General features: G+C 54.5%; 1 protein-coding gene across 2 annotated transcripts; it reads left to right on the forward strand.

Annotated features, from left to right (window-relative positions):
- The first annotated feature begins 5,578 nt into the window (after positions 1–5,578).
- Positions 5,579–16,679, forward strand: LOC117869604 (sushi, nidogen and EGF-like domain-containing protein 1). Of its 2 annotated transcripts, none has more exons than XM_034756577.1 (7): positions 5,579–5,661; positions 6,921–7,023; positions 7,127–7,162; positions 10,143–10,273; positions 11,649–11,930; positions 12,360–12,497; positions 16,193–16,679. In XM_034756577.1, the coding sequence occupies exons 2-7, from the start codon at positions 6,984–6,986 to the stop codon at positions 16,367–16,369; spliced, it is 804 nt and encodes a 267-aa protein (XP_034612468.1). In that variant the 5' UTR covers positions 5,579–5,661; positions 6,921–6,983; the 3' UTR covers positions 16,370–16,679. The 2 variants fall into 2 exon arrangements, with proteins under 2 accessions (XP_034612468.1, XP_034612469.1); XM_034756578.1 differs by lacking the exon at positions 12,360–12,497 and adding an exon at positions 15,363–15,500.
- The last annotated feature ends 400 nt before the right edge of the window (positions 16,680–17,079 follow it).

Consider the following 17,079-nt stretch of genomic DNA (forward strand, 5'->3'; position numbering starts at 1 on the left):
CTAGCCTCAGTTCTGTGGACGCAGTCCGCCGACTTCATGCACTTAGAGCATTTTATGTGGGGAAAAAAACCAAACAATGTTTGTGTGCAGCCCTAAAATAACAAACTCTGAGTGTGTGTGTGTATGTAGTCAATATCCTCAGCACACATGGGCGGCACATAATAGAGCCTCCCCAAACCTCATGCGGCTGAGAGGAGAGGGGGTGGTAGTATAGGCCCCTGGGGCCACAGCCCAGAGGCTCCGACCACTTTGGGGGCCCTGGAAAAATCTCCCACAGCTGCAGCAGGGACAAAAGCTTTTCCGGTCCCGGGGCCACAGTGGGGTAGGGCGGAAAAGAATGAGTGGGGGAGGAATAAGAATGGCCATACTGGGTCAGACCAAAGGTCCCTCTCGCCCAGTATCCTGTCTTCCCACAGTGGCCAATGCCAGGTGCCCCAGAGGGAATGAACAGAACAGGGAATCATCAAGTGGTCCATCCCCTGTTGCCCATTCCCAGCTTCCAGCAAACAGAGGCTAGGGACACCATCCCTGCCCATCCTGGCTAATAGCCATTGATGGACCTATCCTCCATGAATTTATCTAGTTCTTTTTTGAACCCTGTTATAGTCTTGGCCTTCACAATATCCTCTGGCAAAAAGTTCCACAGGTTGACTGTGCGTAGTGTGAAAAAATACTTCCTTTTGTTTGTTTTAAACTGGCTGCCTATTAATTTCATATGGTGGACCCTAGTTCTTGTGTTATGAGAAGGAATAAATAACACTTCCTTATTTGCTTTCTCCACACCAGTCATGATTTTATAGACCTCAATCATATTCTCGCTTAGTCGTCTCTTTTCCAAGCTGAAAAGTCCCAGTCTGATTAATCTCTCCTCATACTGAAGCCGTTCCATACCCCTAAACATTTTTGTTGACCTTTTCTGAACCATTTCCGATTCCAATAAATCTTTTTTGAGATGGGGAGACTACGTCGGCATGCAGTATTCAAGATGTGGGTATACCAAGGATTTATATAGAGGCAATATGATATTTTCTGCCTTATTATCTATCCTTTTCTTAATGATTCCCAACATTCTTTTAGCTTTTTTGACTGCCGCTGCACATTGAGTGGATGTTTTCAGAGAACTGTCCACTATGACTCCAAGATCTCTTTCTTGAGTGGCAACAGCTAATTTAAAACCCATCATTTTATATCAGGGGTTCTCAAACTGGGGGTCAGGACCCCTCAGGGGGTCGCGTGGTTATTATATGGGTTGGTCATGAGCTGTCAGTCTTCACCCCAAACACTGCTTTGCCTCCAGCATTTGTAATAGTGTTAAATATATTAAAAGGTGTTTTTAATTTATAAGGGAGGGGGTCGCACTCAAGGCTTATTATATGAAAGGGGTCACCGTACAAAAATTTGAGAACCACTGTTTTATATGTATAGTTGGGATTATGTTTTCCAGTGTGCATTACTTGTCATTTATCAACACTGAATTTCATCTTCCATTTTGCTGCCCAGTCACCCAGTTTTGAGAGATATTTTTGTAGCTCTTTGCAGTCTGCCTGGGACTTAACTATCTTGAGTAGTTTTGTATCATCTGCAAATTTTGCCACTTCACTGTTTACCCCTTTTTTCAGATCATTTATGAATATGTTAAATAGGACTGGGCCCAGTACAGATCCCTGGGGGACACCACTATTTACCTCTCTCCATTCTGAAAACTGACCATTTATTCCTACCCTTTGTTTCCTATCTTTTAACGAATTACCAGTCCATGAGAGAACCTTCCCTCTTATCCCATGACTGCTTACTTTGCTTAAGAGCCTTTGGTAAGGGACCTTGTCAAAGGCTTTCTGAAACTCCAGGTACACTATAGCCACTGGATCCCCCTTGTCCACATGCTTGTTGACCCCCTCAAAGAATTCTAGTAGATTGGTGAGGCATGATTTAGAAAAACCATGTTGACTCTTCCCCAACAAATTATGTTCATCTATGTGTCTGACAATTTTGTTCTTTACTATAGTTTCAACCAGTTTGTCTGGTACTGAAGTTAGGCTTACCAGCCTGTAATTGCCATGGTCACCTCTAGAGCCCTTTTTAAAAATTGGCGTCATATTAGCTATCAGTCATTTGGTACAGTCATTTGGTACAGAAGCTGATGTAAATGATAGGTTACAGACTACAGTTGTAGGCCTGCAATTTCACATTTGAGTTCCTTCAAAACTCTTGAGTGAATACAGTATGGTCCTGGTGACTTATTACTGTTTAGTTTATCAATTTGTTCCAAAACCTCCTCTAATGACACCTCAATCTGGGACAATTTCTCAGATTTGTCCCCTAAAAGAATGGTTAAGGTTTGGGAATCTCTCTCACATCTCAACCGTGAAGACTGCTGCAAATAATTCATTTAGGCCTGGTCTACACTACGGGTTAGGTTGAATTTAGCCATGTTAGGCTAAATCAAACATTAAACACTATTGCTTTTAAACCCTTTACTGTAGTTACACATGTGCACTCACCAGAGGTGCCTTCTCCAACTTCAGGGTTGGGGATCCTGCCTTGGGAGGGTATTGGCTCCAGTATGGTGAACTCAGCAGCACTCAGCAGCACAGGTGACCATGCAGTCCCCCCAGAATCGCAAACACCCCCCAGAGGCGGCACCCTAACACGTAGAGGGGTTGTACCTCAATACGTCAGGAGTGATCTGTAACTTCTTTGTACCCGTATATAAGAATGCACCCCTGAGGAGATGTCTTTATCTGGCCTAGGGGACAGGGGTAAATCCCGCCACTGACTGAGCCGGTCCATTGTCAGGGAGCACATATGTACTAGTAAAACCGTAGACATCTGATCTGGGGACCTAGAGACTGTGTTTAGTTTGGCAAGAAACCTGGCCGGGTGCCTTCGTACCTTATCGGAGTCTGTGGTCATTGGGTGGTTCACTGGAAGTCTGGAAGGGAAAGTAGCAAACTATACTGTCACTGAATTGGTAAATCAGATGAAGTTAAAAATGGAATGGTTCACAGAGCACATTAGGAGACAGGAGCTGTGACTCAATGGCAGGGAAGTAAGTAAAGAATTTAAAAAGAAAAACCAAGATTAAGCAGGTAAACACCTATAGGTTAACACCTATAATTAATACATTAACACATGGAGCTGTATAAAGCTTATATAGGGTAAACTCAGACATTGTCCACCCTCTATAACACTGATAGAGAGATATGCACAGCTGTTTGCTCCCCCAGGTATTAATTACTTACTCTGGATTAATTAATAAGCAAAAGTGATTTTTATTAAGTATAAAAAGTAGGATTTACGTGGTTTCAAGTAATAACAGACAGAACAAAGTAAATTACCAAGCAAAATAAAACAAAATACGCAAGGCTAACTTTAATACACTAAGGATCTAGTTACAAATACTAACTTCTCACCCTAGATGTTATCTCAGGAACCATCCTTTTCAGACCAACGTTGTTGTTTATGGCCTGGGTGCAGCAATCACTCACACCCCCGTAGTTACTGTCCTTTGTTCCAGTTTCTTTTAGGCATCTCTTAAGTCAGCTGAAGACAAAATGAAGAGGCTTCTGGGGCCTTTTATATTCTCTCTCTTGTGGGCGGAAACCCCTTTGTTCTTCTGTGCAAAATCACAGCAACAAGATGGAGTTTGTAGCCACCTGGGCAAGTCACATTTCCATGAATGATTCAGCTTTTTGCAGGCCGACGCCACTGTTTACATGTTAGTTTGAACAGTTCCCAGGAAAGTTCAGATGTGGATTGGCGTCTCTCGAAGTCTATTGTTAGTTAAGTACTCCCAATATTTGACTCTTCCCTTCATAATATGTTGGCCAAATCTCCCTTATGTGTTTCCTACAGCAAACACTCCAAATACAAGCATAGAGCCAGTGCTCATAACTTTAGATATAAAAATGATACATGCATACAAATAGGATGAATATATTTAGTAAATCATAACCTTTGCAAAGATATGTTACATGGCATATCTAGCACAAAGCGTATTTCAATTATGTCATATTTACACTCATAAGCATATTTCTATAAACATATCATAGAATATTAGGGTTGGAAGAGACCTCAGGAGGTCATCCAGTCCAATCCCCTGCTCAAAGCAGGACCAAACCAACAAAATCATCCCAGCCAAGGCTTTGTCAAGACAGGCCTTAAAAACCTCTAAGGATGGAGATTCCACCACCTCCCTAGGTAACCCATTCCAGTGCTTCACCATCCTCCTAGTGAAATAGTGCTTCCTAATATCCAACTGCAACTTGAGACCATTGCTTCTTGCTCTGTCATCTGCCACCATTGAGAACAGCCTAGCTCTATCCTCTTTGGAACCCCCCTTCAGGTAGTTGAAGGCTGCTATCAAATCCCCCCCCCCACACACACACACACTCTTCTCTTCTGCAAACTAAATAACCCCAGTTCCCTCACCCTCTCCTCGTAAGTCATGTGTCCCAGCCCCCTAATCATTTTCACTGTCCTCTGCTGGACTCTCTCCAATTTGTCCACATCCCTTTGGTAGTGGGAGGACCAAAACAGGATGCAATACTCCAGATGTGGCCTCACCAATGCCAAATAGAGGGGAATAATCACTTCCCTCGATCTGCTGGCAATGATCCTACTAATACAGCCCAATATGCCGTTGGCCTTCTTGGCAACAAGGGCACACTGCTGACTCATAGCCAGCTTCTCATCCACTTTAATCCCCAGGGCCTTTTCTGCAGAACTGCTGCTTAGAGTGCAACATCACACCCAGGACTTAATTGGAAATCTGGCCCTGCCTCCCCACCCCAGCCGGGGCCTCAGGGGGCCTGAGAGCAGCGAGCAGGGCCAGGGCCTCGGCCAGAAGAGGCGGGTGGCAGGGGAGTCTCCCCAGGGGTTCATCTCCCTGGCCTTCTGGCTGCAGGTTTATCCTTAGCTCTGATTCAGTCGCACCCTCAGAGTGTCACTGGGCTTCCCTGCTCCTCCCCTGGATTCTCTCATTAGGCCAAACACACACACATACACACACACACATACACACTCACACAGACACACACACATACACATATACGCACACATACAGAGACACAGACACACACACACGCACATACATACCCACACACATACACATACACACACACACACACTCACACATATACACACATGCGCATGCACACACGCACACACACATATGCACACACACACAGACACAGGCAGACACACAAACACACACACACACACATATACGCACACGTGCACACACGCACACACACATGCACACACACACACAGACACAGGCAGACACACACATACACACACACACACACTCACACATATACACACATACAGACATACACACACACATATACACACATTCACACACACATGCACACACACATGCACAAGCACACACACACACGCACACACATGCACACATACACGCACATGCATATACATACACACGCGTGCACGCGCACACAGACACACACATACATGCACGCACACAGCAGCAGCAATAGCTGGGCTGCTGTCCAGAACCACATGGGGTGGGAGGGACAGATCAGGGGAGGAGGGCACTCCTGTTTCCCTGCCCAGTCCCAGATGAAATAAAGAGGAACAGCTGGTTGGAGAGTTTCATTAAGGGCAAGTCAGAGACGCTGAACGGATCGGACCCAGCTGGTGAGTGCATTGTATTTCAGTAGGATCTGTGAGAGATCAGGGCACAATTGTACCAGCCATTGCCCAGACCCCAACCAAGATCAGGGCCCCCCATTGTGACCCCGACTGAGATTAGGTCCCCCCTTGTGCCAGGCGCTGCACAGACCCTGACCAAGATCAGGGCCCTGTTGTGCCGGGTGCTGCACAGAGAAAAACTCCTAATCTAGACAGGGAAGACTATTACTTCTCATATGCGGAAACTGAGGCACAAGAGGCTAAATGACATGACTGTGGTCACACAGGCAGTTGGTGGGACCACTGGGATTAGAACACAGCTCTCCAGAGTCCAAATTAAGCACCTTGACCGTGAGGCTCTAGAAAGCTTGAGAATACAAAAGAGGAGCAGCCACATGTGGCTCACCCACAAACGCTCACCTACCCAGATTTCTGTGCACCTGCTGACGAATGATATTATTTATTAGCATTTCCATAGAAAGAGGTTTGCAGAGTGGGGGGTCTGGCAGTCAGGACTCCTGGGTTCAATCCCCAGCTCTGGGAGCGGAGTGGGGTCTAGTGGTGTAGAGCAGAAGGGGCTGGGGTCAGGACTCCTGGATTCTCTCCCTAGGTCTTGGATGGGAATGGGGCTTAGTGGATTGAAGCAGGGGGGTTGGGATTCAGAAGTGTTATTTCCTTATGCACCGCCAGTCCCTGCCCATCTTTGTGCTGTGCTGTGGACACTGCCAACCAGCCAAGGTGGGAAATGAATTGACTAATATTTACAGAAGGTGGCTTAGATGCCTACGGATGGGGTGGGGTGACTGATGGATGGATGGGTGTGGGGGATAAGGTTACCATCTTGTAGGTAGGGGAAAAAATGGGTCGGGACATTCCTGAGCCCAGAAAACTGGCCACCTGGCCCTATCTGCTGAGCATCCTTATAAACTTCCTGGGACAGCCACAGCAAAAAAGGGACGATCCCGGGGAATCCTGGACAGGTGACAACCCTCGTGTGATGAGAGAGAGAGAGAGAGAGAGAGGTGGTTGTGTATAGGGATAGATAGATAGATAGATGTGGTGTGTGGAGATAGATAGATAGATAGATAGAGGGGGTGTATGGGGATAGATAGATAGATAGATAGATAGATAGATAGATAGATAGATGTTGTACAGACATAGACAGTGGGGTGTGTATGGGGGGATCGAGGTCACTAGATCCTGTTGATTCACTAGCTAACTACCCTAACTTCCCTAACCCTAACACCCTCTCCTGGCCCCTGCAGTCCAGTTGCTGTGTCACTTGCATATCCCAACCCAGCGGCTCCCAATCGAAGCGACTGGCCGAGATGAAAACCCCCCTCGCTTTCATGCTGCTGCTGCTGCTGGGTGAGTGGAGCCCAGGCCTACCTCTGGGTCTGGAGCCCATCGGGCATGGGGGGCTGGTGTCACTGTGCCCTGGGGCTGACAGTCTGTTCCCTCCCCTCTCTAGGGTTGGTGCTGCCCGCCCCTGTGGAGATGGCAGAAGGTAAGAACGGATTGGAATGGGGGCCCATATTAGGGATGAGGTTGGGATCAGAGTGGGAGGTGGAGCCTGTATTAGAAATGGGGGTGGAGAATCGGGGTAGGGGGTGTGTTAGGGGTGGGAAATCAGGGTGGGGGCTGCATTATGGGTGATGTGGGGATCGTGGTAGGGGCCTGTATTAGAGGTGTGGATGAAGAATCAGGGTAGGAATCGGATTGGGGGCTATGTTAGGGATGGGGAGAGAGGGGTGAGGATCGGGACAGCGGCCTATATTAAGGGTGGAGAATCTGGGTGGGGATTAGATGGGGGCTATGTTAGGGATGGGGAGTGAGCGGTGAGGATCGAAGTAGGGGCCTGTATTAGGATTGGGGTGGAGCATCAGAGTGGGGGGCTGTGTTGGGGTGGGGATTGGGGTATGGGCCTGTATTAGACGTGGGACTGGAGAATCGGGGTGTGGCTATGTTAGGGATAGGGAGGTTCAGGGTGAGGATTGGGGTAGAGGCCTGTATTAGGGGTGGGGGTGGAGAATCAGGGAGGGGTCTGTGTTAGGGGTGAGGATTGGGGTAGGGCCTGTATTAGGGGTGGGTGGAGAATTGGGGTGGGAATCGGGTGGGGGGCTATGTTAGGGATGGGGAGGTTCAGGGTGAGGATTGGGGTAGGGACCTGTATTAGGCAAGGGTAGAGAATCAGGGTGGAGTTCAAGTTGGGGGGTATGTTAGGGATGGGGAGGGAGGAGTGGGGTAGCCAAGTGTCCGTTTTTTGACCGGAACACCTGGTCAAAAACGGACCCTGGCAGCTCCGGTCAGCACCACTGACCAGGCTGTTAAAAGTCCGGTCGGCGGCACAGTGGGGCTAAGGCAGGCTCCCTGTCTGCCCTGGTTCTTCGCAGCTCCCTGGAAGCAGCCAACATGTCCGGCCCCTAGGTGCAGAGGCAATCAGGGAAGTTCCACGTGCTGCCCCCACCAGCTCCGCACAGCTCCCATTGGCTGTGAACTGTGGCCAATGGGAGCTGTGGTGGCGGTGTCTGCAGGCACAGGCAGTGTGCACCACACAGAGCCACCTGGCCACGCCTATGCCTAGGAGCCGGAGGGGGAACATGCCAGCTGCTTCCGGGAGCAGCATGGAGCCAGGGCAGGCAGGAAGCCTGTCTTAGCCCCACTGTGTCACCGACCAGGAGCCGCCTGAGGTAAGCGCCAGCTGGCCAGAGCCCACACCCCAAACTGCCTCTTGCATCCCAACCCCCTGCCTCTAGTCAGAACCCCCTCCCGTACCCAAACTCCCTCCCAGAGCCTGCACCCTGCACCCCCTCCTGCACCCCAACCCCATACCCCAGCCCAGAGCCCCTTCCTGCCCCCCCAAACCCCTCATACCCATTCTCACCCCAGAGCCCACATCCCCAGCCAGAGCCCTCACCTCCTCCCACACCCCAACCCCCTACCCCAGGCTGGAGCCACCTCCCACACCCTGAACCCCTCAATTCTGGCCCCAGCCCGAAGCCTGCACCCCCAGCTGGAGCCCTCACCTCTCCCACCTCACTGTGTTACCAACCGGGAGCCATCTGAGGTAAGCGCTACCTGGCTGGAGCCCGCAACCCGACCCTCTGCCCCAGCCCAGTGAAAATGAATGAAAGTGGGGGAGAGTGAGTGACAAAGGGAGTGGGGACAGAGTGAGTGGATGCCGGGCCTCAGAGAACGGACAGGGCCTCAGAGAAGATGGGCAGGGTGGGGGATGGGGCAAAGATGTTTGATTTTGTGCAATTATAAAGTTGGCAACCCTAGCTGAGGATCAAGGTGGGGGCTGTATTGGGATGGGGTGGAGAATTGGGGTAGGGGGATATGTTAGGGGTGGGAAATCAAGGTGGCATCGGGATCAGGGTAGGGGCTTTTATAAGGGGTGGGGGTGGAGAATCAGGGTGGGGGTTGTGTTGGGGTGGGGATTGGGGTAAAGGCCTGTATTAGGGGTGGTTGAATCAGGGTGGGGATCGGGTCGGGGGCTATGTTAGGGATAGCGTGGGGGGGAAGATCATAGAATTATAGAATCATAGAATATCCGGGTTGGAAGGGATCTCAGGAGATCATCTAGTTCAACCCTCTGCTCAAAGCAGGACCAACACCAACTGAATCATCCCAGCCAGGGCTTTGTCAAGCCTGACCTTAAAAACCTCTAAGGAAGGAGATTCCACCCCCTCCCTAGGGAACCCATTCCAGTGCTTCACCCACCTCTAGTGAAAAAGTTTTTCCAAATACCCAACCTAAACCTCCCCCACTGCAACTTGAGACCACTATTCCTTGTTCTGTCATCTGACACCATTGAGAACAGCTGAGCTCCATCCTCTTTGGAACCCCCTTTCAGGTAGTTGAAAGTAGCTATCAAATGCCCCCTCATTCTTCTCTTCTGGAGACTAAACAATCCCAGTTCCCTCAGCTTCTCCTCATAAGTCATCTGCTCCAGCCCCCTAAGCATTTTTGTTGCCCTCCACTGGACTCTTTCCAATTTTTCCAGATCCTTCTTGTAGTGTGGGGCCCAAAACTGGACAGGGTAGGGGCCTGTATTAGGGGTGGCTGGAGAATCAAGGTGCGGGGATGTGTTAGGTTTGGGGATTGGGGTAGGGGCCTGTATTAGTGGTGGTTGGAGAATCAGGGTGGGGATCAGGTCAGGGGCTATGTTAGGGATGGAGTGAGGGGGGAAGATCAGGGTAGGGGCCTGTATTGGAGGTGGGGTGGAGAATCGGGGTGGACGGCTGTGTTATGGATGGGGAGGATCAGGGTGAGGATTGGGGGGACTTGGTTTGTTTCAGCATGGCTCTGGAATACAAAGGCCAATGGGGAGCTCTCCCAAAGCAGCTCCTGATACCACACGGGGACACTGCTGATCCCAAAGGGCATCAGGCTGGGGATGAGGTGGGAGGTGGTTCTCCGGGGGGCAATGGGACCCAACGGGGGAGGAGGTGCTCCGGGCTCTCACAAGGCACATTCTCCCCCAGACACCCTGCTGTATCCCTATGGACCAACCCAGGGCGACCAGCAGAATCCCAAAGTTGACGATGGGGCATCACCGGAGATCCCCATCTCCATGACCTTCACCTTCTATGGCAAGGAGCACCGTTCCCTCTATGTACGTACAGCAGGGCCGATCCCACTGCCAACCCCAAGGCACACGGCTCACAGGCAGCCAGCAATAGGGTGCTACACAGGGCTAGCTATCGATCCATGCTGTTTCCCGCACAAAATTCTCTGACACATGCACACTTTAGGGCACCCACCTCTCACTAATTCCTCGGGCTCAAGGCATAACCCTCTTCATTTAGGTACCCACCCTTACCCTTCCTTGGGCTCAGGCGTATCCTTACACTCTAGGGCACCCACTCTTACCCTGTTCTTAGGGCTTAGGCCAGGGGTTCTCAAACTGGGGTTCGGGACCTCTCAGGGGGTCACAAGGTTATTACACGGGGGGTCGTGAGCTGGCCCGGGGCCGGGGGTGCTTGGCCGGGGGCCGGGAGCCAGGGCCGGCGGTGCTCAGCCGGGGGTGGGGCCGGCGGTGCTCGGCTGGGGGTGTTGGGCCAGGGCCGGAGCCGAGCCGGGCGGGAGACGCCGGGGCCAGAGCCTCTTGGCCTGGGCCACTCGGCCACGCCCCACCCCAGCCCCAGCTTACCTGCTGCCTCCCTGTTGCCTCCCTGTTTCAGGCTTCCGGCGAACATTTGATTCACGGGAAGCAGGAGAGGGGGAGGAGCGGGGGGGGAGCGTTCAGGGGATGGGGCAGAATTGAGGCGGGGACTTTGGGGGAAGGGGCGGAGTTGGGGCGGGGCCGGGGCCCCGTGGAGTGTCCTCCTTTTTTAAAATGAAAATATGGTAACCCTACGCAGAAGGCCAAGAGGGGATTTGATCCCGGTCTATCAGCGCCTCCCTGGGGAGAAGCTTGCTCAGTGCAGAGAGCTCCTGAACCCAGCAGACCCGGCAGAGTGAGAGCCGATGGCTGGGAGATAAAGCTGGACAAATCCAGGCTGGAAATGAGGGGTGACTTTGCGCTAGGGAGGGGAACCAACCCTTGCCCCGGTGGCGGGGTGGGATCTCCATCTTTCAGAGTCTTTCCATGGAGTTGGGGCATCTTCCTCTGAAAGCTGCACTCTAGCTCGACCCACAGATCTGGGCTGGAGGCTGGGGTCCCCAGTTTGGTTCTGAGACCGAGGTTAGGTAGGAGGGCAAAGCAAGTGGGCAGAATGGACCGACCTAGCCTTAGACTCTATGCATCTCTGTGTCTGTGCCCCACATCACCAGCTGAGGTGCCTCACATCCCACTGGGCATTGGGGGTGGGCGCAAGCCTCAGCAGGGGGCACCATGTTGTGGGGAATGGGACAGGGGGCTCATCAGAGGATACTGTGCTTTGGGGAGCAGGACGGGGAGCTCAGTAGGGGGTGCTGTGCTGCAAGGAGGGGGTTAACCATGCTCTGCTGTGTTCCTACATCCACCACTCTGCTCCCCACCCTCACAGGTGAACAACAATGGCGTGGTGTCCTTCGGCGTGTCCGTCTCCCAGTACACCCCCGACCCCTTCCCCTTGGCTGATGGCCGACCCTTTGTGGCCCCCTACTGGGGCGATGTGAACAACAACCTGGGTGGAGAGATCTACTACCGGGAGACCCAGAACCCCGAGCTGCTGCGCCGCCTCACCAGAGACATCAACCAGTACTTCCCGGAGATCCCCTTCACTGCCACGTGGGCCTTCGTGGCCACCTGGGACCGTGTGGCCTACTACGGCTCTACCTCCCAGAAGGTATGTGGTGCCTCATTCCCCAAGGCCCCCGCCGAGCCCCTAGGGGCAGGGGAGAGAGAGGAAGGGAGACTGGCTAGTGGGGCTGCTGGACCCAGACAATACCCTATGGTTCCTGCTGCTGTGCAGCTCCCATACTGCATTGCCCATGTTCGCCACTAGGGGGTGCTCCAGGGGACTGGCTAGCAGAGTCGCTTCCTGCACCTGTGCAGCTCCTCTGGTCACCACTAGGGGTCACCCCATAGATGAATCTATCCCACCTACTGACCAGTGGGTTTCATTGGCAGCAATACGTAGCACAGCCTGGATGGAATACCCCGTGGGCCAGCCTTCCCCAGGCACCTGGCCTTGCCCTCCCACAACCCCCCCACGCAGGAGTCCCCTCCCACCTCCCAGACTGATTCACCCAGGTCCCTTCCCTCTCCACTGCAGGTGAACACATTTCAGGCTGTGCTGGCAAATGACGGCAAAGTCACCTTCATCATGCTGAACTATGGCACGATCCAGTGGACCACGGGCACAGCGAGTAGCGGAGACCCCAACACTGGCCTAGGGGGCACTCCCGCCCAGGTATGTCCCCTTATACAGCACACACAGGAATGCGGCATGAGGTGGCGGCGTGAGCCAGGGCAGGGGCTCAGCAGAGGGTGCTGTGCTGCGGGGAGCAGGGCAGGGCTCAGCAGGGGGCGCTGTGCTGCAGGAAGTGTGGCATGGGCTCAGTAGGGGGCGCTGGGCTGCAGGGAGCGGGGCGGGGGCTCAGCAGGGGGCGCTGGGCTGCGGGGAGCAGGGCGGTGGCTCAGTAGGGGGCGCTGGGCTGCGGGGAGCAGGATGGGGGCTCAGTAGGGGGCGCTGTGCTGCAGGGAGTGTGGCAGGGGCTCTGTAGGGGGCACTGGGCTGCAGGGAGCAGGATGGGGGCTCAGTAGGGGGCGCTGGGCTGCGGGGAGCGGGGCGGGGGCTCAGCAGGGGGCGCTGGGCTGCGGGGAGCGGGACGGGGGCTCACTAGGGGGCGCTGGGCTGCAGGGAGTGTGGCAGGGGCTCAGCAGGGGGCGCTGGGCTGCGGGGAGCATGGCAGGGGCTCAGTAGGGGGCGCTGTGCTGCAGGGAGCGTGGCAGGGGCTCAGTAGGGGGCGCTGTGCTGCAGGGAGTGTGGCAGGGGCTCAGTAGGGGGCGCTGGGCTGCAGGGAGCAGGGCAGGGACTCACTAGGGGGCACTCTCCTCTCATTGTCAGCGCTGTCCTAATACCCCGGCATGGCNAATGGGACCCAACGGGGGAGGAGGTGCTCCGGGCTCTCACAAGGCACGTTCTCCCCACCCCAGACACCCTGCTGTATCCCTATGGACCAACCCAGGGCGACCAGAAGAACCCCAAAGTTGACGATGGGTCATCACCGGAGATTCCCATCTCCATGACCTTCACCTTCTATGGCAAGGAGCACCGTTCCCTCTATGTACGTACAGCAGGGCCGATCCCACTGCCAACCCCAAGGCACACGGCTCACAGGCAGCCAGCAATAGGGTGCCACACAGGGCTAGCTATCGATCCATGCTGTTTCCCGCACAAAATTCTCTGACACATGCACACTTTAGGGCACCCACCTCTCACTAATTCCTAGGGCTCAAGGCATAACCCTCTTCATTTAGGTACCCACCCTTACCCTTCCTTGGGCTCAGGCGTATCCTTACACTCTAGGGCACCCACTCTTACCCTGTTCTTAGGGCTTAGGCCAGGGGTTCTCAAACTGGGGTTCGGGACCTTTCAGGGGGTCACAAGGTTATTACACGGGGGGTCGTGAGCTGTCAACCTCCACCCCAAACTCCGCTTTGCATCCAGCATTTAGAATGGTGTTAAATATACAAAACAAGTGTTTTTAATTTATAAGGGGAGTCGCACTCAGAGGCTTGCTGTGTGAAAGGGGTCACCAGTACAAAAGCTTGAGAACCACTGGCTTAGGCATAACCCTGTCAATGTAAGTACCCACCCATACGCAATTCCTAGGGCTCAGGGTGTAATTTTCTGCCTTATCTATCCCCAACTATTGTACCAACAGTATTTAGACAGCCAGCCATAAGTTGCTGGCTCTGCTGAGTTTCTCCGCAGAAGGCCAAGAGGGGATTTGATCCCGGTCTATCAGCGCCTCCCTGGGGAAGAGCTTGCTCAGTGCAGAGAGCTCCTGAACCCAGCAGACCCGGCAGAGTGAGAGCCGATGGCTGGGAGATGAAGCTGGACAAATCCAGGCTGGAAATGAGGGGTGACTTTGTGCTAGGGAGGGGAACCAACCCTTGCCCCGGTGGCGGGGTGGGATATCCATCTTTCAGAGTCTTTCCATGGAGTTGGGGCATCTTCCTCTGAAAGCTGCACTCTAGCTCGACCCACAGATCTGGGCTGGAGGCTGGGGTCCCCAGTTTGGTTCTGAGACCGAGGTTAGGCAGGAGGGCAAAGCAGGTGGGCAGAATGGACCGACCTAGCCTTAGACACTATGGATCTCTGTGTCTGTGCCCCACATCACCAGCTGAGGTGCCTCGCATCCCACTGGGCATTGGGGGTGGGCGCAAGCCTCAGCAGGGGGCACCATGTTGTGGGGAATGGGACAGGGGGCTCATCAGAGGACACTGTGCTGTGGGGAACAGGACGGGGAGCTCAGTAGGGGGTGCTGTGCTGCAAGGAGGGGGTTAACCATGCTCTGCTGTGTTCCTACATCCACCACTCTGCTCTCCACCCTCACAGGTGAACAACAATGGCGTGGTGTCCTTCGGCGTGTCCGTCTCCCAGCACACCCCCGCCCCCTTCCCCTTGGCTGATGGCCGACCCTTTGTGGCCCCCTACTGGGGCGATGTGAACAACCAACTGGGTGGGGAGGTCTACTACCGGGAGACCAAGAACCCCGAGCTGCTGCGCCGCCTCACAAGAGACATCAACCAGTACTTCCCGGAGATCCCCTTCACTGCCAGGTGGGCCTTCGTGGCCACCTGGGACCGTGTGGCCTACTTCGGCTCCACCTCCCAGAAGGTATGTGGCGTCTCATTCCCCAAGGCCCCCGCCGAGCCCCTAGGGGCAGGGGAGAGAGAGGAAGGGAGACTGGCTAGTGGGGCTGCTGGACCCAGACAATACCCTATGGTTCCTGCTGCTGTGCAGCTCCCAGGCTGCATTGCCCATGTTCACCACTAGGGGGTGCTCCAGGGGACTGGCTAGCAGAATCGCTTCCTGCACCTGTGCAGCTCCTCTGGTCACCACTAGGGGTCACCCCATAGATGAATCTATCCCACCTACTGACCAGTGGGTTTCATTGGCAGCAATACGTAGCACAGCCTGGATGGAATACCCCGTGGGCCAGCCTTCCCCAGGCACCTGGCCTTGCCCTCCCACAGCCCCCACACGCAGGAGTCCCCTCCCACCTCCCAGACTGATTAAACCAGGTCCCTTCCCTCTCCACTGCAGGTGAACACATTTCAGGCTGTGCTGGCAAACGACGGCAAAGTCACCTTCATCATGCTGAACTATGGCACGATCCAGTGGACCACGGGCACAGCGAGTAAAGGAGACCCCAACACCGGCCTAGGGGGCACTCCCGCCCAGGTAGGTCCCCTTATACAGCACACACAGGAATGCGGCACGAGGTGGCGGCGTGAGCCAGGGCAGGGGCTCAGCAGGGGGCGCTGGGCTGCGGGGAGCGGGGCAGGGGCTCAGCAGAGGGCGCAGTGCTGCTGGGAGCATGGCAGGGGCTCAGCAGGGGGCGCTGTGCTGCGGGGAGCAGGGCAGGGCTCAGCAGGGGGCGCTGGGCTGCAGGGAGTAGAGGGCTCAGCAGGGGGCGCTGTGCTGCGGGGAGCGTGGCAGGGGCTCAGCAGGGGGCGCTGGGCTGCGGGGAGCGTGGCAGGGGCTCGGCAGGGGGCGCTGCGCTGCGGGGAGCGTGGCAGGGGCTCGGTAGGGGGCGCTGGGCTGTGGGGAGCGTCGTAGGGGCTCGGTAGGGGGCGCTGGGCTGCAGGGGGTAGAGGGCTCAGTAGGGGGCGCTGGGCTGCAGGGAGCAGGTTGGGGGCTCAGTAGGGGGCGCTGGGCTGCGGGGAGCGAGGTAGGGGCTCAGTAGGAGGCGCTGGGCTGCGGGGAGCGGGGCAGGGGCTCAGCAGGGCGCGCTGGGCTGCAGGGAGCAGGGCGGGAGCTCACTGGGGGCACTCTCCTCTCATTGTCAGCGCTGTCCTAATACCCCGGCATGGCAGTAGGAGGCGCTGCAACGGGCTATTGCATTAACATTTACTCCCCATGTCTGCCCTCAGGCTGGCTTCAACAGCGGCGACGACAAAAACTTCTACAACATCCCGGGCTCCCGCACAGACGCCATCCTCCACATCGGGCAGACAAGCAATGTTGGGGTTCAGGGCCGCTGGGTCTTCCAGGTGAATGATTTCAAGGTGACAGGAGTCCCCACCGAGAGCAGCGACTGCTGGCTGTAAGTGGCACCATCTCTAGAGTCACACGTCCAGTTTGCAAACCTCAGATCTCTGCCCCCAGCCCTGCCCGAGCCCCCTTTCCAGGCCCATCGTCGCTGGGACGCTGCAGTCAGTCTTCCTCCTCACGCCAACCCTACTTTCTCCAGATGACTCCAGGCCTGGCTCAGAGGGGCCCTTCCTCGACCTTTCTGCACGCCGTCCGACCTGTCCCAGCTGCTGGAAGGATCCAGGCTGCTGCCCCGCCTGGCAGGGCGCCCCCTGCAGCCAGCCCTGAGTGTAGTGTAGCAATAAAGGATGATCTGTGAACTGTGGCTTGGGGTGTCTGTCACCTGCGGGAGGGGGGACGCCTGGGAAAGGGAGTGTGTGTGTGTGTGTGCGCGCACTGCCTCCTAGTGGAAAGAATTAAACCTGTTCAGTGTCCAGATGTCTAAATGTGAAAGCAAGATCTTATTAGATAGATAGATAGATAGATAGATAGATAGATAGATAGATAGAAGGGGTGGATGGGGATAGATAGATAGATAGATAGATAGATAGATGGGGTGTATGGGAACAGAGGGTGTGTGGGGACAGATGGATAAAGGGGTGTCTGTGGGGACAGACAGGTGAGTGTCTTTGAGCACTGACAGACAGTGGCTTTTCATACCTAAGTGTCACCTTGACGCCTCTGACTCACTCGCTGAGGCTGCATGGCACTAAGCGAACCCGGATCC

The sequence above is a fragment of the Trachemys scripta genome, chromosome 24 (assembly GCF_013100865.1).
Source record: "Trachemys scripta elegans isolate TJP31775 chromosome 24, CAS_Tse_1.0, whole genome shotgun sequence".
Classification (NCBI taxonomy): Eukaryota; Metazoa; Chordata; order Testudines; family Emydidae; genus Trachemys; species Trachemys scripta.